The 26,244-nt window shown below is 36.5% G+C and overlaps 1 protein-coding gene across 1 annotated transcript; it reads left to right on the top strand.

Moving 5' to 3' along the window:
- The first annotated feature begins 127 nt into the window (after nucleotides 1-127).
- On the top strand, nucleotides 128-26,095 carry LOC109043866 (uncharacterized). The gene is made up of 19 exons (XM_019061206.2): nucleotides 128-728; nucleotides 1,388-1,596; nucleotides 2,474-2,598; nucleotides 3,773-3,899; nucleotides 4,443-4,704; nucleotides 6,053-6,216; nucleotides 6,887-7,043; nucleotides 7,514-7,665; nucleotides 8,290-16,226; nucleotides 16,962-17,114; nucleotides 17,944-18,142; nucleotides 18,649-18,749; nucleotides 19,455-19,758; nucleotides 21,640-21,754; nucleotides 22,112-22,406; nucleotides 23,450-23,548; nucleotides 24,016-24,192; nucleotides 24,912-25,022; nucleotides 25,420-26,095. The coding sequence occupies exons 1-19, from the start codon at nucleotides 649-651 to the stop codon at nucleotides 25,519-25,521; spliced, it is 10,869 nt and encodes a 3,622-aa protein (XP_018916751.2). The 5' UTR covers nucleotides 128-648; the 3' UTR covers nucleotides 25,522-26,095.
- The last annotated feature ends 149 nt before the right edge of the window (nucleotides 26,096-26,244 follow it).

Here is a 26,244-nt window from a genome sequence, read left to right as displayed (position 1 = left end):
CCTTGGACGATGGGTTAAGAACAGGTGTCTTCATCCTTATTTCAGTCAAAATATGAATTTTCGTACCTCATCACAACTCATCGTTGAACAACGCTCTGCTGACTGTTGCATTGCAGATTGTAGATCACCGATGACCCATATATTGACTGGTAAAATGCACCTTAGTGATAATAAAATTCAGTGAAAATACCCAACAACTTTTCCTGACATTGTTTTTCAAGTTATTTTGTGAATTATTTGTAGTTTTCATTCGTCATTAGTTCTTTCAGCTGAAAAGATTTTGAAGTCTTTCTTCTGTACTCTTTCCTACGTCGCGGGTTCGGTTGATATTATTGAAACTATGGAAGTCAAGTGCTTTAGTGAAATCACCTGAGCCCCCTCAAGTGATTTTCTCTTCTCCTAGTTTCATCCGTCGTATTTATTATACAGCTATGATGTAATTTTCAATTTGGTTTTTAGTCGCTTTTGGCTGCATGAAATTAGGGATATTGCAGCCAGGTGGTTCATTACACTCATCTGGCCTCGGAGGTGTGTGCTCTCCTTAGCAGGCAAGTCACCATTTTTCTCAAGGTTCCAGCAAAATCTAGCTGAAACTTTAGTTTCAAAATGCATCAAATCCTCACTCCCCTGGACTAAAACCTGGATTGGATGAAAATGGTCTTAGTTCGATCCACTGCCGAAAGAAGTTTATGTGACCAGCCTTTGGAAGAAAACGATGCTATGAAAAGGTACGTATCCAGAAACTTCAATGTGCGGTTAACTCTCTAACAATCCAGTTACTGATGTCTAATCCTCTCATCAAACACAGTAAAAATACAGTTTTTAACTTTAGGCTTATCCTGTTACGATATATATGATCATGTTCCTTCCTTTCATTGATACGCCTTTATCTGGAGTTCGTTTTCTCTGGCCTATATCCAAAATTAAGTGTTTCAGACATGATACACTGTTTATGCAGGAACTCTTGATTTGTTGGATCAATTTTTTACAAGTTTTGCATAGTACTTGTTCAAAATATTTTTCCCCCATTGTCCTCTCTAATTGTAAGTAGGTAGAAGAAGTGTGGAAAATTTTACCTGCACCCTTTGTTTGCTCAAATGACATTACACGTTCGTTTATTTTATACATTATACCAATCTTATCCATCACATCTTGCTTTTAATTTGCATGTCTTTCTGAAGGTTTTAAAGGCAATTTTGACCCCAGTATCCTAAGAGAAAGTATTTTGTCCCAGTTCTTTCAAATTCTGAAAAATAATACTGACCCTCCTTGAAAAGAGGCCCACACTGTGTCTCTAGAATACTTTTTTCCTGCCAAGTGCGGTGCCTATCCATGAAAAATTAAAATCTAACATGCACTAATTGTCATTATAATTTTTTGCCTTCAGAACCCGAGTCCATGCTCAGCGAAAGTTTGCTCAAGGCGCAGCTTTATCACCAGTTGGCATCAAGAAGGATATCCTAAAATTCAACAGAGCATCTCCTGCAAGTGATGCCTCTCCTGCTAAACAATCCAGGAACCATAGTGAAATATCAGAGGTTCTTCCTTCAAAACGCCCTAACACGGAGGATTTTTTGACATTTTTATGCTTCAGAAGTAAGCTTCCCTTCTATTGCCTCAGAATGATCATAAGATGTATTGGAGTCTGGCACAATGTGTCTTAAGTCAGAAGGAAAAATTAGATAAGTGTACCAAAGCTCAGACGTGATATTCTAGATCATTTGGTACCGAGAAAACGCAAAAGTTCCATTTATCGACTCCTCAGCAACAATTCAAAGATCAAGGCTGAAAATGAGGAATTTGAGGAAACTGCTGCTTAACTTTACTGGCACTGTTGCCAGCCTCAGAACCAATTTACTTTAAATACTCATGACATCAGGAGTTATGCAAATTATAATTTGGAACCTAATTCAATGTCCTTGAGAGTATCAGCTCAGAAAATATGAAAAGCAATATTTTTGACAGCAACTGATTATTGCGCTGTATAGATCAATTTAAGATTCCCTTTTAAGGCATATATTGACTGACTTCATCATATACAGAGGTCCTGTAACTGAGCACAAGGGAGTAATATTATAGAATAGCTGGTTCCTCGGAATCTCTTTAACGATTTTCTTTACTACTGCTTGAATATCAATCAAATTTTAAAACTACCTACTTAGTGGGACACATAAAAAAAACATGATAAAAACAAAACAAGAAAAAATCAGTAGGAAAGTGATTAAACTGATGCAAGTGTCAAAGACTGATATGCCGCTCTTTCATCTTTAACTTTAATGCATCGGCACTTTTAGAATACCGATCTCAAATAGAAGCCTGTTCAGTGTCAATCAGTTTTAATATCTGTCAAATTTTCTGTTTTCCTAAAATGTATCAAATCAAGTCAGTTTGAACTTTCTGTTTTCCACTGATGCTCTGAAGGAATTATTTCCCCATTGTCAAAGTGAGTCTTATTTTTTCCTCTCCATTGCAGATACAAGCATACTTCCCGCTCGACTTGACTTTTTTGGCGCAGCCTCTGTTTCTGGTAGTGGTAAAAATTCTGGGAGCAACAAAAAAGCAAACAGTGAAGGAGCAGCCATGGGACTCGCTAACGTGGTGCGTACTAACTTTTTATCACAGTTTTTGAAATAAAGGTGGTAAATCCTCCTCTTCAAACTCTTGTGGCTCATCAGTAGTACAATTTTCTACACTTCACACGCTATGTCCAATGAGGCTGTTGTAGAATTTTATTTCTAATTCATTTTTAAAAAGCATCTCCGTATAAATAAAAATTCCCTAATTTTTTCATTTTTCATTAAATTAATTTTTGACTACACCGATTTGTCACCGCAGTCTTCAAATTTTAATTAGTTGAAAAGGTAACTTTCTTTGCATCTCACCAATACTTAATTCAGTCCGAATCCTTCCTTCAAATTGTGCAAGAGCCATTTCAGGAATCAAATTTTAGCTACAAAACGACTTTAAAGTCCTTGAAAATGTAACCTTACCTAAACGAAATTTCTTTACAGATTTCGTGATGTCACATGTGAAAATTGCCTATTGTGTAATCTTTCACCCGGGCATTTTCATTTATTTTCTTGCCGAAATTTTGTTGACAGGCCCTGTATCTTTATTGTGCTTGTAATGTCATCATTGATAGACGTCAAAATTCTTAGAAAAGTGCCAAAGATCAGATGACAGTATCGAGTAAACGTGGCACCAATGGTACAGAGGTCACAGTACATTTGTTTTATGGTGGTTAAAACCATGAGTCGTCGTGTCACATGATGTCATAATCTTCAGGCCAATAAGAGATGCTCTTCCTATTATTTTGATTTTATGCCTCTTCTGTTCAATTGAGAAAGCTGTTTTGAGCACTTTTAAGCCCAGAAAAGAGTTTCTTGTTAAAATTTACCCCAAGAATATCTAGGTACCTTCAAGGCAACTTCTGGATCATGCAAGAAGAACGCAGAAAAGGATAATAATTTTGACATTATTTCAGTGTAAAACATCACTTTGCAAGGTTTTTCTAGCCTTAATAAAAGAGCTCAATTTTGAATTTTTATCTTCGTAATCTGTATTGTTTCAATTTTCTAGCAAGACTTCATTCAAAGCGTAAATTAGTCTCAAGTTTTTTATTTCTTTGCTGTCATCTGAAAATGAAGTGCTATGTTTAGGAAGCATCCAACAGAATTTTTTTAACTTGAAGCTCCTACTAACTTTCTTTGCCAGTAGAAATTTAAAGTCAAACTCAGTTCACAAAAGCATCATGTTGTTCTCTTTTTTTCAGGCGCCTCAGAAATCAGAGGAACCAAAGAAATGTCAAGACAAATCAGTGACCTCTAAAATTTCAGTGTTGAAACAGAGAGAGCTTGCACGGAAAAAGAAACTAGCCAATCTAAAACATGCGCAAAGAGGTAAGCATTCATATCCTTTTAATCCAAAAGTTTCTCACCCATCATCAATATTTTTCATGTACACCTCTATCAAGCATAGAATCTGAAAATAGAGAAGCATGATAAGACAGTGAAAATTTGATTGTATTTAAATACATGAAGAAAATAAATCTGCTGATAATTTCCCACTCTAGTTAAGTCTCCTGAATATATTCAAAATTAAAGATTTTTATCATATTTTCAGCAATTTATCCCAGTAGTCTCAAATTTGATGCATTATTCTGAATCTAAGGCATGGGTTTTTTTTTAAATATTTTCTTCAGTCACCAGCTCAAAATTTTGTCGGTTTTTTTAAAATTGATAAATAAAAGTAGGTGTTTCTATCATTCGCTCGGCAGATACTTTCAGGTCTTAAAGAAACGGTCAGCTTTTAGCTGACATATTTTTTACTAATTTTGTCTTCCTTAAATTTCCTCTTTTGTCATTTATTTGCTAGACCCACCAGTATTATTATGCCTCAAGAGGTTTTCTTTTACTAAATACGCCCTCTGCTTTTGTTTTAAGCGAATGCAAAACATCTGAAACCAGCAGTTGACAGACGGAAGCAACTGAAGACCAATCTTGGAACAGAACGATCTCTCAGAAAAAATATGAAACTGAAAAAGTTGGAAGCTATCAAGAAGAAGGTTCCCAGTACCGGAAAAGATACTGCTGGAAAGAAAGCACCTTCAACAAACAACAAGACAGAAAAGGAAGTGAAACGACCAGTCCCTGTCAAATCACAGGCAAAGGACCTGAAACCTAGCCTCGTGAAAAGTTCAATAAAGTAACCCTCTATTATATGTTTTTTTTGTTTTTGACTAGCTCAAAGATGGCTCTTACAATGATTATGGTAGAATCCAGATCCAATCGAAAATTTCAGCAGGGTTCCATCTGTCTGGAAAATCTTGCATTTTCAAGGGAAAGAAGCAAATTGGAAACATGGAAAATTCAGGGAACTCTTTACAGACTTTGAGTAGAAAAAAGAAATCTCTATCGTCCAATCTTTGAATTTTTGTATGTTTGAATTTCTCGCTTCTGAGTGTGGAATTCAAAACTCAGAAATGTTTGGAAATACTTGGCACTGCTTGGGTGGACCAGGCATAAAGGAACTTTTGCATGGTGTCCTATAGTGTCATTTGTCAGCATCTAATTTTGGGTCAAGTATATGAGACTTTTTCATTGAAGAAAGAAAATTTTTCCTGAAACCCTGTCCAATCTTGGTTGCACTTTTATTTTAGAAATAACAATTTTCTTAGTTGCTGTCATAACTCTGCATCTGCATTGGGACTGAGACTAAAACAATTGTTCCTGCTAAAGTAATATTGTAACTAAGACCAGGAACTCAGGTTGAGCCTGCAATTACAGTGAGCATTGTAAGAGCTACGATTCTTTTTTCTTGAAGGTAGAAACTACTTATTCAGAATGATTAGGATGGTGAATGGAGGATTCTCACAGCCTCATAAAGTAAGAAAAACCAAGTACTAATAGTACTTGATTCTGAGGAAAATTGTGAGAATATGCCTGTGTCCTCAAATCTCCGCATTTTTGACCCTTGAGAATGGCAATGCTCTCATCATTTCATGCTTTGTCAATCATACCATGCAGGAGAACCACAAACGCGCAATGTTCCTTCTTTCCCCTATCTTATTAAGTCATTTTCTTTACTTCAATTTTGCACCGGTTTTCGACTCATCCTTGCAGCTTTATTGTACATTTTTAACCAAATTTATATAAATTGGGGACAGCCAATCAGAGATGGTTGGTTTCTACCAGAGAATCCACCAAAGCGACCAGCAAAATCTCTCTCTAATGGATGTGGCTGTCAACCATTTGTCCTTGATTGCCTGTCACCACCTCTGTCATGTCCATCATCGGAGCTCAGGTCAACTTACAAAAATATTAATAGACGATTTTAAGTCCACCAATCACCAGTCCACTAGTCTGCACCAACTGGCTCATCAACTTTGCACCTTGGTATTGCAAGAGAGCAAGCTGTCAATCAGAATACCAGCAAATCCAAGCGACTGGAATTCTTAACCAATGAAATTCATCTCTAGCTGATAGAATTCCCACACTGTTCTAAAGTGTTTAATTATAAATTCCACCAATCAAATTTATTACTGTCCTTTCAGATCCAAAGCGAAAAGAACTCCTTTAGGCGTGAGGCGAAATCTTCGTAGTGGAGGTAGCAGTCTTGGCGGCTCTCAGGAGTTGATATTGAAATCTAAAAGATTGCAAGTCATACGAAATCGCAAAGCAAAACTTGGTGCTGGAAAACAAACGACCCCTCCAAAAGGTACCTACTTTGCTCATTACATTTCTCTTTTTAGAAGTTCTAGACCGTGTGTACATTATGGGAGTTTGAGCCTTTTAACAATGGATTTGTTGCTCACAAGAGATGCAGGCAGCTGAGTATTATTTTTTCAAGTAAAATTGCATTAAAATTACTTTAAACACGTAAAAAATGTCTTAAATCCACCCTCCCAACAAACAATTTGCGAAGTCTGTGTAGCACTCTTTAAAATTCCCTGTGCCCATAGGTTTAAATAAATGATGTCATTTGTATTTTTGCCATTTATTGCATATACCCGCGTATGTTATGCACCCCAAATTTAAAGGTCCCCCTCCCCAAAAATGCTCTGAACAGGATTGGTCTGAACTTAGTTGTGGGCTGTATCTTGGGGCAATACCTCTGTATCGTAAGCACCCTTGATTTGAGAGCTGAAATTTTGAAAAAAAGGTGTGCACAATATGCAGGTAAATACAGCAACCAATTTTAATCATGAACACTTATATCTTGTTTAGGAGTTCATTTCCAATTTTCCTGATGTGTGATTGTTTTCCTTGTGAAATTTTGATGATAAAACATACTACATAGTGCTTCAATTCATACCTAACCTACATAAGGACATCACTCATTTCATTCATTTTATTTCATGGATTATCATTTTCTTTGTATCTCTTAGGACAAACAAAAAGTGCAAAAAGAGTTTCATTGCCCAAAGGTAAAACTACAGGCTTAGATTTTTCGTCAGAAGATGACCAGCCTCTTGTTAAAAAACAAAGGACCAAAGAAAACATTGAGAAGCCGTCATCCTTGCCAAAAATCGTGGAGCCTCAAACGTAAGTAACAAGCTGTACATTATTTCCTGTGTTCATTTTACTTCTCTAGCATCAATGAATTTACCCTGCGAATCAAATTTGAATTCTATTTTAAGTATCCTCTGTTCAAATAGATACATTTTAATGGGAGATGTCTCCGCATCAGGGGGTTTTTTTTAAACAAAAAATCATTTGCTGGATAGCTTAGGACTCCCAACATACGTGTAATGCATGTTATGTCCCAACAAGTTTTATGATAATCTGCAATCATCTGAACACATTTCTGTGATCGGCGCAAATATGCCATTGCTCAGTTATAAATTCTGAACAAGTGCAAGAACCAACTAACCAACAGTGGCATAAACTAACAGTACAATCGACTAAATAGCATGCAAGAAGGCAGTTGTTTTCAAGTATATTTAGCCTCTAAAGTTTTATTCACTTGATGACTTTCTTATCCATTAATGACTGTATTGTTCTTTGATTTATAGATCATCTCGATTGAGTAGAAAAACAAAGCAGACCTCTTCATTGCCTATGAAAACTCAAGAGAAAGATACTCGTGGCGCCAAAAAACCATCTGCAGACTTGGAAAGTTCAAAAAAGAAAAGTCAAGTCGACGAGGCTGCTGCGAAAACAAAAGGTTTTATGTTAATCAATTTTTTATCAGAATAAATTTCTTTTCAGTGATAACCACTCCTTTAAGCTTTACATTTTTGGACGGATGTCTCCATTTGATATCAATTGTCTCAAGAGCTTACTATCCAAAGCTGTAAAATTTTTACGTTTCAATGTTGGAGGACAGAGCATCAAGATATTTGAGTAGCTCATGATCATAATTTCCAAATCTCTCTTTGAATCTGATAAGAGATATTTAAACTTGTTGGAAAATTTGAATTGTTGATTACCACATGGTTCCTTTACTGCGTTTAATATCATATTTTTAAATATTCATATGCATGTATGCTTAAAAAAAGAAGAAATATTCTTTAAATGTTGCTAATAACAAAACTTGGATCGTTTTCTTTGTGTTCTCTATAAAAAAGAAAAGAAAAGCAAAAAATTAACTGAAGCTGAATACTCATTTGTGCAATGTTTAAGGGATGTAGAAAACACTTAAACTTTCGAAGTAAAAATCAATGCAGGTCTAGAGGGTTAATATAGTAATTTCCTAGCTGTCAGTGACAGGTAGTAGAACTTGTTGTTATCAAGCTTATTCTTTTCGGCAGTTCCATTTTTTTACCCAGTTGTTTCTTTAATTTTACAGAAAACCAAGAGAAGAACAAGAAAGGTAAACCAGAAGTTATGACGGAGACTAAAGAAGAAATTACGAAGAAGAACCAAGCAAAGCCTGAAAGTAGCCCCCATGAAAAACCAATAAAAGTGAAACCAAAACAAGCTGTGATCGTGAAAAAGAACTCAGTGATTGCCAACCGGACTTCTAAGGGTAAACTTTTGCAAGCCAAAACTCGATCTCATGGCCGGCTCGCCTTACGTGCTTCAAGCCAGAGCAAAAAAGCCAAAACCACTTTGACACGTTCTTTGCGCTCTGAAAAAGAGCTAAAAAAATCGAAGCTTGAAAATGTTTCTTCCACATCAGAAACAAAAGCTCCTAATCTTGTCTCAACTCGAAGCGGTAAGCTCCAATCTCAGCAAAATAATCCTCAAAAGCAAACCGTCGATAAGGTCACGAAAGTGAAAGAATGGACAAACAGTGGTGATAGATCTGACAGCGTGAAATTATCAATTTCTGCTGACAATGTCTCAAAGAGTTCAAAGGATGAAACGACTGAAAAGGCAAAACAGGTTGTGAAGAAAGAGAGGCCTGTCATCGAGAAGGCAAAAGACTCAATTCAAGGGCCTGCAAAACTTTCTGAAAAATCAAATCCAGTCGTTCATAATACTCGGCGGAATAGTGTGCCAAGTGTTTCCCCTCCTCCTCAAGTCCATAAAAATAAGAGCAAACCAATAAATATTCCGCCAGAAGGCGCAAGTGCAAGTGCTGTCAGGTCTTCTGCAAATATATCTGACGAAAAGAAAGAGCCAGTCAAAAAAAGTCAAGTCAAAACAAACCAGACCCTGATCAAGGAAAAACCTGAGCCCGCCAAGAAAACGAAAACCGTAGCCAAGGTTCCAACCCCAAAGAGCAGCAATGACTTGCATGACCATCCATCAAGTGGCAAAGCTGGAAAGAAAAAACTGAGTAAGTCAGAAAACTCCAAAGAATCTACCCAAAAAGACCAAAATTCTTTTGCTGTTTCTCTAAGATCTGGAGAAAAGAAACCTTCAGTTTCCTCTGATGAGGAAATTTTCTCTAAATTATCAGCATTAAAGAATGTCAATAAAAAAAGTAGTGAGGAATCAAAAGAAACTGAAAGCAAGTCTGCCGTTGAATTTTTGTTGAAACCTAGTAAAGTGCTGAACACAACAGCGTCAAAAGCTGGTAAATCAAAGGATTCTCAAGATTTATCAGAAAGCGAAACAGAAGAGCCTGAAGCCTCAAAAGTCAAAACCAATAACAAAAACAAACCAAAATCTTCAGTGAAAACTGGTCCTAAAAAATCAAATACAGCGCCTGATACTAGTAGTAGTGAAGACGATAAAATGGAAGACCTTCTGAATCTAGCAGCATTAAAAACAAATCTGAACAAGAAGTCGAATCTGTCAGCTAAAGACAAAGCAAAGAACACCAATGTGAGTAAAGCATCTAATCTTTCGGCAAGCAATGAGGGGAAGAACATCAATTTAAGTAAAAAGTCTAATTTTGCCAACAAGGATGCTGAAAAGGAGATCAATTCAGTTAAAACCTCCAATCTATCAGGCGGGGAGGAAGCAAAGAACATCAATTTGAATAAAAAATTAAATCTCTCCGTTAACAACAAAGAAACAAATATTGATCGGAGCAAAAAATCCAACGTCACTGCAAATGATAAAGAAACACGCCAAAACAAAAACGACACCAAAGTACTGTTGAATTCGCCAGGCAATATTGATGAAGAAAGTATTTCCAGCACATCTCTTCCAATTGTGAAGGAAAATTCAGGGAAATCATCCAAGCCTGATAAAATTGACTCTCACAAAAACTTGGCTGCTTATTCAATACTGTGCGAAAAAAATGTACCTAAAGTTTCAAATCTGCTGAAACCATTGCCTGAATCATTCAACACCACCTTGATTGATTCGAAAAATCAAAATTGTAGTTCTCCTACGGTGAAGAGGAACCAGATCAAAAGCTCGAAGTCTGTGTCAGACGCTTCCAAAATTGAGAAACTTCCGAAAGAGGAGAATTTTACAGATGAAGATTCTTTAAAACTTGAGGAAGTAAAAGGTCGAAAGGCAGTTGTTGAATCGACCGAAAAAGCTGCAATCTCTGAAAGAAAAAAGAAAAATCAGACAGGTGTCACAAAAAAGGTGAACAATAAAGTAGAAGATGATGATTTGAATACAGCTGAAACCAACATGTTGTTCACTAAGACCCAAGATAAAGATCTACATAGTGAAAGCAAACTTGAAAAAGCCTCAAATGCAATAGTTTCCAAAGAGATTAATTCAATATCCAAAGAACGCGGCAGAAAATCAAATTTAATCCCATCAAAAGACAAGAATATCCCAGAAAACAGCTCACCAATTCAATCTGCTAAAAAGTCAAACAAAGAAATTCATCAGGCAAAGTCTTCAAATTTGGTGCCTCAGGTAGAATCTTCTGTGAAAGCCAAAGAATTGAGTCGAGACTCGAAGGTACCTCTTTCCAAAGAAACAAATCCTCCGCAGCCCTCTGTCTCTCTGGTGCCAAAATCCTATATTTCTAATTTTACTGAAGCAAGTAACTCGGAAATGAAAGAATCTAAGAAAACATCGTTTAAAGGAAATTTGCCTCAAGTTAAGGATGTGAATCATTCCAATAGTCTTAATGAAATGAAATCTAAAAAGAAAGTCATGCAAGTTCAAGATGTTGAGCAGTTAGAAGTGTTGGAGGAAGCATCTTCTTCCAAGAATATCTCTCAAGTTAAAGATAGTAACCTGGCAAAAATATCCACCAAGACCACACCCAAAAGAAACTTGTCTGTGACTGAAGATGTAAACGTTTCAAAAGAGTCCAAGAAAAAAATGAGTGATGAAAGCTCAACGCAGTCAAATGACTTGAAGCGGCTTAAAGACTGCAACAAAATATCACCCAAAGAAACTGTGTCTAAAATGAAAGACATGAGCCCAGAACCCAACAAAGTAGCAACTAAAAAGACTTTGTCTCAAGCTAAAGATGTAAATCTGTCAAAAGAGCATACTGACCCAATGCCAATAGGAACTTCCTCTCTAGTTAAAGATGTAAACCAACCGAAACCATCGCATGCGGTGAGGATGGGACCTAATCTCAGCAACGCAGGCTCATTATGTGATCAGATTCCCATAACTAACTATGAAAATTCCTCCAGTCCGAAAATTGTGAACAAGTTGGAAAGTGGCAGAAAACAGTTGAATTTGACCACGTTGCCAAAAAAATTAGCCTCCAAAGATTCACCAGATGAGTCGAAAATTACTGATCAAGTCTTTTCCCGAACAATCACTGAACCAACGCAAGAAGACCTCGTAGCGGCTTCAGAAAGTTTAATAAGATTATCTATGTCCCATGTGCCCTTCAAACCCAACTTTTTTGGGCAGAGTTCGAAAGCAAACAACCAAGAAAGCATAAATATTCCAAGTTCTCCGTCTCCGGCTACCGTGCATGGAAAAAATTACGAACATCCAATGCCTCCATTGAAAAATACCAAAAGCAACACTCCTGTGATCTCATCTGGAAAAGGGAGCAAGTGTGACCTCTTGAAAAAATGTGATAATACAGTTACCGTGCCAAGTGCGTCTGGTGGAGAATCCCTCTTCTACAATAAATCAGCCTCATCTGCAAAAAGTTCGAACAAAAATATACTAGATACTCCTTACCAATTAAAAAACAATTTATCGTCCAATTCATCAAAGTTTGTTGATGCTAGCAGTTCTTTGGGCAATAACCTTCAACCTCCAATCTTGGAACCAACACAAAAGACCTCACCTTCATTAAACTTAATCAAGAAAACCAAAACTGATCATGAAGGGTACGGTCCAATGAGTGCACCTGTTTTGGAGACCAATAATTTAAGTAGATTGGACACAAATAATACTATCATTCCCGATCATAAAGAAAATAAACTACAATCTAAAAAAGTGAAAAATGTGGATGCAGATGCTGTAGGTGAAAATAGTAGAAAAAGCAAAAAGACAAATCTGAAACATGATATTTCTGACGTGAATGAAAAGATCAAGTCTTCAAACTTGACAGAGCCGGAAGTTCTTTCTAAGGTCAAAGCTGGCACCAGTGAAAGAGCAAATAGTAAGAATAGCATTGGTGAAATCAAAGAGTCAAGCACTGTGAGGCCCTCAGAAGGAAATAATCGTGAATCTCAAGAAAAATTGAAAAATAATTTTGCTGAAAGCAAACCTGATGGAAAAGCCGAGACACGATTACAAGGAAGACTTCAATCACTGAGTAAACAAAGTAATTTGTCAAGCAAACAAGATGAGGGTATGGACAAGAAGCGAAGTAAATCAAGTGATGCATCATCAGGAAGTATGTTCCCAATGCAGAGACGCAGTGGGCGAAATCGAGAACCTTCCTCGCCTCTCAGGAAAAGTCCCTCACCCTCACCTCCTTCTCAACGAGTGCTTCGAGCGCGAAAAAGTACCTATTTTGGAGAAGTGGATTCCTCTGATGAGGATGAAGACTTTGAATTTTTAATTGCATCAGGAAAGTTTCTCAATGAAAGTGAAGCAGGCAGCAGCCCAAAATCTGGAAAAGACAAGAGTGTGAACAAAGAAATAATCCCAGCAGATAAGAAAGAAGAGAAAAAATTGGTCCTCTCCAAACGCAACAATGTTGCCGAATCCAGATCAAATTTGAGGGCTTCAAATCAAGATAAGTCCCAAGAGAGTGTGCCAGACAGTGGATCTCTAAAAAAAATTGACAACAAGAATCAGTATGTAGACAGTGCAAAAAGCAAGTTGGAAAAGTTGGAACAAGCCTCCGCAAATAAGATGAATTTCAATGCAAATCCGTCGCAAAATGATGCCAGCGGCTTCAAAAATACTGTGATTTCTCCTGATGGGAAAAGCAAGTTCCCTAATGATTGGAATGACAACAGAGGCAGAAGTTATCCGCTGGCTGCTGCCTTGGGTACCAGGCCAGATGGCTTTTTGAAGAACACAAATACCTTGAGGCAGGAAGCAAGTAGTAGCTCTAGCTCTGCATCAAAAACTTCCTACGGTCTGCATCAAAATGAGATGTTTCCTGCCAAAACTCAGAATTCCGTCTCAAGTCCAATGGGGGCAAGCTCCTCATCACAAGTTCAGGATTCAAAATCAATAAACAATCAAATAACTAACTTCCTCTACCAGACACCGGTCAAACCACCAAAAGATCATGTAGACATGATGAAGAACACCTCGAACAACTCTGTATTATCCAGAAATTTAAATCTTACTCCGAATGCTGTTGGGACAGCCTTGAACTGCCCCATCAAAGAAACAAGTACTCCCCAAACAAGTGCAAATCCCTCAAACGCCGTAAAAGATACGAATATCCAGGTTGAGACTGAAAATAACAGTGCCCTCGTTCAGCAAAGTTGTTCCAGTGTGTCAAATTTACCGCCCAACAAAAGTCCAGAGCTCCCACGAATACCGAACAGCGATCCAAGCAAGATCCCCAACAATCCTCGGACATATTTCAATCGCAGTCTTGCTGCTGCACATTTAAAATCACATTCTGCAGGTATGTCTGGCAGTAAAAATGTATTCATGCGAGCCACAGATGAGAAGCAAGTTAATGAAATTCTGAAACCGGTAAACAAAGACACTGAATCAGCTACCGTTCATCCCAAGAAGGGTGCTGATTCAAACACACCCATGTCAGATCTTGTGAAGAAGTCTCCAAGTAAAGAGAAAGACTCGCTGGTTATATCACCAGCCCCCGAACCTGTCGCAGATGCAAGTAGTGCTTCGAAAGAACCAACAGCCTCCGCTTCAGTCAATCTCAGTGCATCTTGGAAGAATGCATTTAAAAATGTGAAGTTACCGAAACCATTTGCTAGTGTACCAAAAACTCCCATGGACAGAAATGCATGGATCAAGAAACACTCGGCTCCGTTGAGGCTGAACAAACCAAATGAGCCTCCTGGGTTCCAAAGTGATCCTTTCCTGATCAAAAGCAAACCAAATGATGTTTTCTCAGTCAATACCTTAAGTACCTCAAGCTCCATGGACAATCGCAAACTGATAAATTTTGATGTTAGAACAGGAAGCACACCCGGTTTATCTAAGCCAAGTGCTGGGTCAAAAGATTCCTCTCCCCAGTCTTTGAAGAAAGTTGAAAAGAATAATCCAAAATTCAGCCCTGCACATAAAAATATTAAAGGATCTGATTTACCATTGCCTCTCACTGGACAATTAAATGAAGGTACTCTACCCATCACCAATCTAAGTCCAACCAAATGTTCGGAGAGGAACTCATCAGCTGAAAAAAGTATTAGTGAACCCATATCCATAGGTAGACACTCGAATCTACCTCCTCTTATTGAACAGTCCTCGAAACATAATCCTCTCAAATTAAGTTCTCCAGCCAAAAAATTGTCGTCTACAGTCCATGAAAGAGATGTTCCAGCTCATGAGAATCCTGGAGCCTCATCTCTAACTTCTCGCAGTAAACAGTCTTGCGATAATGCTCGATCTCAAAAAGAAATTAACTCTTCTAAAAAAGACCCAATTATTAGTTCTAGCTCAAAAGGTTTATCTAATACAGCCTTTTCCCCAGAAGAATCTCCTATCAAAGTAGCGCCAGAAAAATCCTCTCCCCATAAAAAGGTGAGCCATCCATTAAGTATCGAAAATTTCATCAAACCAAGTACCAAGACGAATCATGAGTCTGTAAGGAAAAGATCAGGTAGTCTGTTGGAAACAGGCGAAGAGCCTGCTCATAAGCAAATGGCATCTGAGGCAAGTTCTGTCGGAAAAAGTTCTTCCTTGAAACCTGTCCCAGCTCTCTATGATAAAATGAGTGTTGGCGCAGACTATTTCCCAGAACCACAATCACAAAAACCAACCTACTCAAGCAACCCTACGCTGAAGAAATACTCACAATCATTGTCAACTTCAACTCGAAAATCGATTGACAGTGAGGTTGACGTCAATGCTACTGCATCAGTTTTATCATCCTCCTCTGAGGGTACTCCGGAAAAAGTGACCAAGAAAGTGATATTCCAACAGAGGCGCATGTCAACTGCCAAAGAGCTCGAGTCGTCCAAAAAAGCTGTCGCATTTTCACCGGAACATGAGAGTAGTGTGTATGCCTTTGAACCTGATCTCCCTCCTACTAGCACTCCATTTCGAAGGAACAAAAACAAATCGAACCTTGATTCCAGCATTGATTCAAATCCAGAAACAGATAGTTCATCTAACAATTCCATTGCAGTGCAGGTTAATTTAGAGACGGAAGCTGTTTTTGAATGCTCAACGCAAGCTGAAGCAGAAGAAGATGACGAAGAAGAAGGAGAAGAAGAGAACAAAGGTCAATTATTTTACATTCCTCTCCAGCAGTCTGTATCCGCTCCTTCGCCGCAAATTCAAGGCGTTGCTGTGAAATTAGATACAGAGGGTCCAGATCAGCGTGTGATCATGAGAGCAAAGTTGGTAACGAAACCCCCTTCAAATTATGCCAAGAAGACTGCTGCTGTGGCAACAAATACAGTAAATTCTTTGGCCCCTCTGCAAGTTGTGTCACCAGAGAAACGGAAGGTTCGACCCCTTGGAGCAAGCAGCGTAGATAGCAGTGCTCCAGTAGGGACAGTTCAGCCTACATCCCGCTCAACTTTAAGAGACTCACCCTCACCTGCAGCCTCACCAAAGAGTGCAGAGCATTCAACAAGCTCTGATTTATCGCTACCATCAACATCAACTGCTAGTAGATCTCCAAAACCTGCAAAAAGAGCTAAAAAGTCTGCTACTCAGAAAACTTCCACAGCTAAAGAATTCCCAAAACCTGAAAGCCCTGGGAAAATAGTTGAAGCGCCAACTTTCCATCCCACAGAAGAAGAATTCTCAGACCCGTTGGAATACATCGAACGGATCAGACCAATGGCCGAACAATATGGACTGTGTCGTGTCGTGCCTCCCTCTAACTTCAAGGTATTTTAGTTGTGTTTTATCAGCATGCCTCTTAATCCGCTCTTTCTGTCTTTATTAGGTTATCAAATTCTGTTTGCTTCAAAAGAGATACTGGAGGGTTCTTTTTTTGTATTTTTTTTTGCTTAATTTGCCAAACATTTCGGTGCTCAATGAATAGTAAAAAGGTGTTTAATATTTTCAAGCAAATACATGCCAAAATTAAAAACAAAACAGAACTGAAAATCAGCGCTTCTCCAAGGATCCTTCAAAAATCCTGTCACAACTTTATCTGTATCTTAAAATAGTGATTTGATTCATGAGAGCATTAGATGCCTGGAAAAAAGAATCTTTGCTGTAAAAGAAAGAAACTTTTCTGGTAAAATTTCGATTCTCAGTATACTTACACTATATTTTACCTGTATTAGCTGAATTAAAATTAAGTATTTTTTTTTTTTTTTTTTTTTTTTTAAAAAAAGTCATGAGATTATTTGGTTAGTTAAAAATTAAGCAATATAATGTTTGGAAAACACTATCCAGATTAATGAAATATTTAATTTTATTTTGTATTTTATTTTATTGTCCAGTAAATTTTGATGAAGAATGAAATAAATAAGGTAAATGTTGTGATGGGTAAAATTTAGGTTTGATTAAATTGTATTAATTTATCCTAGCAAAATTGCAGTAGTGTTGTAAATTTCCAATTAAAATGAAACTGTTGTAATAATGTAGCTATAATATTCTCTCTTTTTTTCATAGCCGGAATGTAAAGTTGCTGATGACATGAGGTTCACCGCCTATAATCAGTTCGTACACCGAATGCTGCACCGATGGGGTCCGTCCAGCAAGGAATCGGCAGCAATCCGAAAGCATCTAGCAACTGAGAATATCACCTTGAAAAATCCTCCATGTGTAAGAGTTTTATTCCTCATCTATCATCCCAAGGATCGCTCTCATCAAGTTTCATTGACCAAAAGTTATTATGAAGTATAAAAGATCTCTGTAATTTTAAAGAGCGGTATTTTTTTGTTTCCGCCCAATTTGAGAAGAGGTTTCTAGTAGAGATCAACAGGCTTCTTTCACTTAAGTGATATAGCCCCCCGACTGACATTTGTAATTTAAGGATAATTTTCATGAAAACCGCTTTTTGTATTCCATACTGAATCTATTTATCTTTACCGTAAATCATTTTCTGGTTGAAGTTTGACGCCTAACTTTATAAAATGTGTAAAATTGCCAAATTTTGCCTAAAGGGATCTTTTTCACACATAATCTTGTATCTTCGGCATAATATTTCACCAGAACTATTCAATTGTAATTGTGTTGATGGAAAGTTGTGAATATTACAAAGTGGGAATTTCAGAAACTAAACTGGTATAAAATATAGCTAATTTCAACTTCATCTACACATGGGAACCTCCATCAAACCAGTTTAACAAACTCTTGCACAGATGAAAATAACCTCTTCATTTAGTTTTAGTGAACCATGTCAAAAGCAGTTTGTCAAACTTGCAGCACTGAGTTTGCTCAAGTAGTAAAACCAGTTCTAAGTGGAAATATTTCCTCTGCAAACTAAGCCGCAGGCTTTTATCAGCACCTGTTGGTTGTTTATTCCATTTCATTATTTTATAGCCTTTTTCCTCCTTCTCTAGGAGTAATATTAAAGTAGATTCTCCTAAGTTCTGCTTCAACCTTGGCAATCTTTATTAAACGTTATTCAACATTTCTCCCCTGCTTTCAGATTGGGGGTGTCGAGCTTGATTTACCGCAATTATATCAGAAAGTTCAAATTTGTGGTGGACTGAAAAAAGTTATAGAGCAGGATCGATGGCAGCGGGTGGCAGATTTAATGAAAATACCCAAATCTGTTCACGACAGATCCTCAAAACTAGATGAAATCTACTGTAAATATTTGCTGCCGTATGATACATTGTCCTCAGGTAACGAAACACACAAGCCAATTCACAGTTTCTATCTAAGTATGCTTTAGCAAACTTTGAATTTAGAATCAAGTTTTCTGTGTCATTTCTGCTCTTTAAAGAAACTTTCCAACAATTTCATGTTTGAAACTAGTATTTAAAGTGATTTTCTTCTAGCTTGTTTAAAATTTGTGCTCATCTTACGTTGTTTCAGAGAATTGAATCCATGGAAATTGCTGTTTTGTTTAGAAAAGTTTTTTTTGACTTGAATCATTAACTATCAACAATTTAGGGTGTAAGCGTAAGAAAGAAATAGAAACAGAAATAGAGAAAAGAAAAATCGAGAAACACAGTTATGACAATCAAGAGACCAGTTGAAAACTCAAATGAAAGTATTTTCCCTCCTTCTGAATTAGAGTTATGATCTTTGTTTATTAAGAGGAAACAGTTTTTCCTTTCATGCTTTAGCCGTCAATTTCGGCAAGCTAGTTCTGTTCCATAATTTGGAATGTTTTGCATCTGTGCAGGAGAAAAGGCTAAGTTGTTCGCAGATGTTGAAAAGGAATGGAAGCATCACAAATCTGTTGAAAACGAATTGTTTGAAGATATTGATGACTGTATCATAAAGGTAATCAAAATTTGCTGCACTTTTTGTTGAATACCATGGTCCTTGTTTTAATCAAAAGTTTGCATTTAATACACCATTTTTTTACCACTCGGTTAAATGAATATTGATGGAACAGAAAAATCGGGAAGAAATAGTTTTCATATCATCCCGACACCATTTTTTGCTAATCTACTGCATTTGAATATTCATCAAGCAATATCATTGTTGCTATCATCGTTGAATTTTTTTAAGACAAATGATGTATTGCGAAAGAGTCAAAACAGTTGCAGATTTTGGAGAAGACGTTTAAGTCAGATGTTTATCCGAAGCAAAAAAAAGACTCTATTATCGTCAGAGTATAAAAATAGATAGGTAAAGTTCTATGTGTCAATTATATTCATTTGTTAATGTTGATAAAAAAAAAAAAAATTAGGTCCCAAAGGTTCTACTACGTTGTCCCAGTGTCTTACATTAAAATTAACATTATAAGATCCTCAGAAACACATTAAACCAAATTGTGACCAATAATCTTTGAATAATAGATGCTGTTGGTACAAAATAAATAAAATATGCCATGAATGCATAAATACATTTTTAGTTTAAATATCACAATCCCTTAGTGCTGTAAAATTGTTTTTCAGTCACCTGTTTGAAGATTGTTCTCAAAAGTAATTATTATTTCAATTCTCCTCATACTTATTATCCGCTCATGAATTTTACTTTCAGGGACGAAGCATGGCCTTGAATCAGTTCTACAGGGTAGCACGGAATATAATGACCATCCATTTCGGAGTTGCCGCAGCGGATAAGGAAATTGGCCCAGATCCAGAGGATGTTGAGTCCCAATATTGGGATTATGTCTCATCCGGTCAAAACCACATATGTGTTCATTCAGCCTCCATCGATACGGGTGCCAGAGGCTATGGTTTTCCAACTACCAAAAATTCCACTTTTGCCAAACACAATTGGAATCTAAAAATCCTCACCAATAATAGCGGATCTGTTTTAAGGTCGCTGGGACCTCTAATTGGTGAGCATGTTCCCTGTTTTTCCACACCTCTTCTTTCTATTTCTTTTTTTGTAGCCTTGTGTTTGTCCGAATTCACTTATCTTTTAATGAGATAACAGTGAAATCTTACTGAGTTGAACTATGGATAAGACAAAATCCCGCTTAAGTCGAAAATTTCTATGGTCCTTAAACTTTGCCATAAGGGCAGTGTAGAAAAACTACAAATAAGACAAAATGACTCTTGTTGTGGAGGAAAAGCTCCTTAAACTAAAGAAAAATTGTTGGAAAACCTGACAAAAATTTGACTTTTCGTGTGAAAAATGAAGGGATATGAGCAACTTCAATAGAAAACAACGTTTCAAAGTAAGGTTTTTGAATGTTATTTTTGAAAGAAACACAAAAGTTAGAGCAGCAAAATCTGTGATTTTTAATGTCCACCGATAATTTTTTAAAAGTAAAGAGATAATATTTGAAAATTCACCTGAGAAATTTAAAACTAAATATTGATAATTGTAAAATTTGGAAAAGTTACTTCCAAAATCACTTATTAGTAACTTGAAATTTCTTAGCTCAAATTTTCAAGCTTATTTCATGCTGAGCGGTAAAGTGCTGAGGCAAAAAGCCGCTCACGTCGAAATTTCTCTCGGTCTCTTAACAATTCGACTCAGCGAGATTTTGCTGTATGATTCTCCTTAAAAATATTATTATTTTACATTAATTCTAGCATCAATTTAAAAATTTTATGATTAGCTCATAATACGTGAAACAAAATCCTCATGATCTCTTAAGGTGATTCATCACGGTTTCTGGCATGGTCGAACTGGCATGCAATATATTGCATGCAAGTTTGACCACGTCAAATTAGAAATCTTAACCAATCACCTTAAATATTTTAAGATCTTTTGCATTGACAGTGAGAGTTCACCCTTCAAACTTCCCCAAAAAAATAGAAGACCAGAAGTAGCTGCTACCTATTATTTGATACCACAATTATGAAGATTGTACAGGTTTTGCAATTTTTTCAAAGTTAGAAAAAATTAACATCAATGATTTTCGCAAGAGCTAATTAAATTTTGTTCCAGGAAGGATAGTTGATAATGCACTAAGCTCTTAGGTGATCTTTTAAGTTAGCCTCTTGCTATAAGGTTGCTAGAACATTCAATGCATGCTTTGAGTATATTACCTCTGCATTGCGTTCAGTGAATTCAACCGTAGAAGAGGAATAATAGGTACAATGGATCAGTTGCATGTAAGAGATACTGAGTGACCTCTAATTAAGGAATATTGAACGGAAATCATGTTGAGCACATGAGGAATATAAAAAATCCACTTCTGAACACACGCTTAGCTTGGACAGTATTATGTTGTTGTTTTTTTTCAATTTAATCCTGTCCAGGGGCAGTTTTTCAGTTGCCAGGAAATAGGTTTGCAAAGTGAGAAACGAAAGAAAACCTAACCTAAACAAACAAACAATCTTGCAAAATGTTCCTCATTTATTACATATTCCAAGTCTTCTTGTCCCTCAGTATTTCAAAAACAAAAGCTTTAAATCAATGGAATTCACTTGTAAGAAAGGAATAAAACAGTTTATGAGGTTGTTTATTTATTTAGGATAGATTTTCTCAGGTCTCATTCTGGGTAAGCTTGATTGCCTGCAGCAAAGAAAAATTATGTGCGGACGCAGAAATTTTTACAGACTTGGCAAATTTGGTGTGAAGGAGTAGATTTTAAACATTGCTGATATGCTAAATGTAATTGTAGAGCCATTTTATCCTTTGAAAATCTACTCATTTGACTGCATCTCTTATGTGCAACAGACATAATCAGGCAATTTTATGAAAATTGGGGTTGACTCCCTTTTGTTGGCCTGAATGCTAACACGATAATGATGTATTTTTTCAGGAGTGACAGTACCTACCCTGCACGTTGGGATGCTGTTCACAACATGTTGTTGGTATCGAGATCCGCATGGTCTTCCATGGATTGAGTACCTCCATACTGGTGCTAGAAAGATTTGGTGAGCCAATTTCCCCATTTTAAAACAATCACCTCCTTTAAATTGATATTGTACGGGTCCTGTAAGAACAAATTGTGCTTGTAAAATTTTGATTTTGGGAAATGTGTTGGTTCGGTCATTCTTTTCCTATGAGTGTTGATGAGTAATTCCTTCCATCAGGAAATGACTGAACCAATGAAAATGTTGCCGCGAAGTCTAATCGTAACTGCTCGTCAATTCGGATTTATTTCAGAAAATCTGTAAAGAGTATTCTCATTAAATTAAGGAGGCAGATTGAGTTCGCCGAATTTTAACCTTCAGTATTCTGTTAATTTAACATGTTCTTCTTAGTATTAATATCATTTCCTTTTTTTTCAGGTATGGAATTCCTGCTGAATATAATTCAGTTTTTCGAAGTGCAATGTCGAAACTTTTACCTAGTCATAAGAGGAGCGACCAGAGCGTGTGGCTGGCATCGGACACCGCTATGGTGCCGCCACCATTGTTGGTTGAGAATGGCGTTTCATTATCGCGTGTTGTTCAACAACCAGGACAGTTCATCGTCGTCTTCCCTCGAGCGTTCACCTCCAGCATTGCCACAGGCTACTTGCTCTCTGAGTCCGTTTATTTTGCTCCATCATCGTGGCTGCAGTCGGCCAATGACATCTTCATTGTAAGTAAACGTTAGATCAACTGTAAATGTACTTTGTTTGAGGCACTAATTTGAATAGTTCACAGAAATATTGTTTCTTGTAGACACATTCTATTTGAAGTAATGGTGGAGTTGTGTCTTCAAGAATTGAATCAGTGAGTTCGAAAACACACCAACTCGGAAAAAAAAAAGTTGTACCTACAGGAAACACCTAAAACTGCGTAGTGGGCGAAGAAGTTAGTTTAAGAGAAACCTTTTTGGTGCCAAAGGACAAGTACTTAGAGACTTTGTAAAGCACCAAGTCGAAATCGATACGCCATGTTTGATGACAGAGAAGTAAGCGTATAAAAATTTCCGAGTTGGTGTGTTTTCGTTCTCACCAACTTTCAGATACTGATTTTTCATAGTCTGCCCTGAAAAATTGATATGTTTTGACCTGAATAACGCTTGAATGTTTATATAACTTGTTGGCACAAGGTATACTGAACCGAAGAAAGAAAACTCGCAAAATCGGATGGTCACCCGTTTCCCTTGAAATGGCCAAAAATTGGAATTTCCAATGAAATACTTTGATTTTTCCCTTTTCCTGTCGCTGTTTCGAGCACTTCCGATTGAAATTTCGAAATTTCCTTTTGCGTGCAGATGCTTCTATCCATAAGTGTTACTAAACCGTAAAAAATCGAAAAAACCCGAGTTGGTGTGTTTTCGAACTCACTGATTCAATTGTTCCTTGTGTTTCCTTCTCATAATTAAGGATCAACTAAGAAGAAAGTAGTTTAGAGGATTGAAATCAGAGACCCTGTAATTACACATTAGTAACAATTGTAAAGTGGACTTGGCATATTTTCAAATGTGATCAATCAATTAAAATGTGAGACTTTGAGACTTTCCAATGTAGAATTTACTTAGTTTCCCTTGTATCTAATCCTCAATTTTTCTACACTTACCTGGCAAAACGTTGAATGGTGTCCTTCAAATTTTCCAAGATTTGTTGAGTGAGTCTCATTCTTTTTTTGGAATTGTAACAAATATCAGTTTGTAAAAATTAAATTTTTTTTTAACAGGATCTGCAGAATAGTTGTGAGTCAAGTATTTTCTCTTTGGAACAACTCTTGTGCAGCATTGCAACTGACTCCAGAACATCGCTTGAAATTCTCACGCAGGTTTGCCATATTTATTTTACTATAATGCATTCATATTTGTTTCAAAAGATTTCCAATTAATTTTAGTATTCTTTAAATTATATTGAATTACTTTAATTATATTATGTTTAATTATCATAAATTTATATATAATCTTGGACTACCTTTATACTTCTGGCTGTAAACTGGCACCAAAAAAATATTGGTTTTTTCCTTTTTTGTTTTTACAGGTATCCGTAGTTTTACTAATGATAGTCAAGTGCATGCAAACATATTATATCCTCCTAGTATACATCTTTTACGTTAATAGACGTCTTTTACCAATGAGTCCATCCTTACAGAACTCAAAAATTGAAAACTTTCATTTCTTTCAGTTGCATTAGAGCATAGCTTCAATTGCAATGATTTCCCCTTTTATCTACACAAAAATAGAGTAATTTTCCTTTTTTCCACATCACTGTGCCATTATCTTTATTTACGTTGTTCAGGTTGCGCCTTTAATAAGTGAAATGCGGGATCGTGAAGTAGCACTGCGGACCCAGCTGGAAGATCTAGGTCTACGAGCAACTGAACGTCTGCCGCGGAATAACAAGAAAAGGTTGCAAGTGGATGAAGATGAAGATTATGAGTGCGAAATTTGTCATGCTAATCTGTTTATTTCTTTGGTGAGTTAGCAATTGTGACTTATTCAATCGGTTGCATCATAATGCAAAGAAATCTTTCTCTATGAGCACAAAAAATAATATTGTTCTGTAAATAAATATGTTCCCCACAAGAGACACTGACAACTGAATAGATGTTTCAAACGTGAAATTGCAAGGAATTCATGTTGAGCATATCGAATATGTTAAAAATTCACTCCTTAATGTATAATTTGTGTTGTCCATTTCACACATTTCCAAATTTAGTGCCAAGGTAGGCACTTATTTCGCAGTCATCAGCAATCAGGTTTGCAGTACCAGAAATCAGAGCATCTCCTAAACTGTTTCTCACTTACATTTCAATTTTTCCCCCTTTTTTCTTTGTCTTGCAAGAACAAATCTTTTAAAATGACTTGAGTCTACATCAGAAAGATGCGCAACAATTCGGAAGATTGTTGTCTTTTGAGCAAATCCAATTGCCGAGCTTAGAATACAATGTCTGCAGATTCTAAGTTCAAAAATGCATTTGAAAAATAATATGCAAATGATGGTTTAAGGAGCGGATTTTATACATTTCTGATGCGCAGTTTGTGCAAAATTTTACATTCTAAGGATTTTAATAGTTGGGTGTATCATCTGTGTGCAATGAAGTCTTAACCCAACTAACAGTGAGGATGGTGCCGTAATTTTATCAATGTCAATAATAAATGTGTGTGTATTGATTTCGGGATTTGATTTTCCAGGTCTCCAATTCTTTTGAAGAGGTCAATTACTGTCTTTGTCACGGCATCGAGTTATTATCTAAGAAACGGAATCATTTGAAGTATTGTAAATTGAAATACGCATATTCTGAGGTAAGTCTTTTCAAATTATTCCGTCTGCAGTAAAAGTGTCCTCATTCAAAATATAAATATTTTTGGAGTATTGAAAAAATGGGTCAAATCGTGTTTGCTTTAAAATTTGTGTTCAAAGACTAAAGCCTCTTTTTCTGTGGGCGGTGACATTTAGACAATTTTCCAAAATTGAAGTACATTCAAGGATTTTTCAAGGTGAAATGCATTCCTGGTGGATGACATCTATCATTGCAATTTTCAATGTGCTTTATCTCTGTTAATTGTAAAAGAGGAGACTTGGCTTTTGGACTTATCTCACCATTCTTTGTTAATCAAGCTGCAACCAAAAAGAAAGGATCCTGCGATGTGGAAAAGTGTGCACCTTATCCTATTAACATTTTCATTTGTTCTCTTACAGGAGGAGCTGGAGGAGATTATTGTGAAACTAAACGAAAGGATAGAGATGAAAAGTCAGAAGAAGCTCACTCACAAAAGTTCTGGAAGCACTCCAACCAAATGAGTGAGAACCTAAGGCAGTTGATCTGAAAGTTCTTTATCTCATTATTGTATCATTAAAATTTTACATGTTTTTAAGTTTAATCAGCCTGAAAACTCATTGCTGCTGATCGTCACTTTACACTTGTTGCAATAGTTTAAATTTTAGCGAATCAATGTTCTAGTTTTTATACTATCCCAAGTCATATATTAAGTTGTAACTTTTCGTAAATGTACATACACGGCGGGGACCTTTGAGGTAATATTAATACTTTATTTACATTATTGTACTTATTTAACGGAGCGATTTTTTAGTATTTTAGGAAATGTGGTATGAATTTTTTTTTTAATTGTAGACTCGTTTATTATGCATCTCTGGAAAAGTGAAATGAATTTTATTATTTTGTTGAAGTTTGACTGTAAATAGTTGCTTTTAGAATTTTATTACTGTCTCTTGCTTGTGGGTAGTGCGTCCTCTTCATTTAATCATTGTAAGTTCAATGGAAATCAGGAACTGTTGATTTTTAATGTGATTCCACTTTTAACTCATGTGAATTGATTTATACTATCATAAAAGATTACTATCCTTTTTCTTCCTATGCTTTGACTTTTTACTCACATCATCTACCTTTATTACAAAATAGGTAACTCTAGAGAAGTTAATTTAATTAACATACATGTCATTTGTTCTCTTCATGAATGGCAGACAAAGTTTCTGCAAGAGAAATTAAGTACTGCCCGACCGAAG

Source organism: Bemisia tabaci, chromosome 3 (assembly GCF_918797505.1).
Source record: "Bemisia tabaci chromosome 3, PGI_BMITA_v3".
Taxonomy (NCBI): domain Eukaryota; kingdom Metazoa; phylum Arthropoda; class Insecta; order Hemiptera; family Aleyrodidae; genus Bemisia; species Bemisia tabaci.
Note: the sequence above shows the minus strand (reverse complement) of the source record. Positions and strands in the feature narration are given on the sequence as shown.

Bases quoted from the DNA above. Each gene is read 5' to 3' on its own strand.
- LOC109043866 (XM_019061206.2), top strand. From the start codon at position 649: ATGAAAATGGTCTTAGTTCGATCCACTGCCGAAAGAAGTTTATGTGAC. The intron at 2,599-3,772 runs GTGCGTACTAAC...TCTTTTTTTCAG, and splicing joins CCATGGGACTCGCTAACGTG to GCGCCTCAGAAATCAGAGGA. The intron at 7,666-8,289 runs GTTTTATGTTAA...TTAATTTTACAG, and splicing joins GGCTGCTGCGAAAACAAAAG to AAAACCAAGAGAAGAACAAG.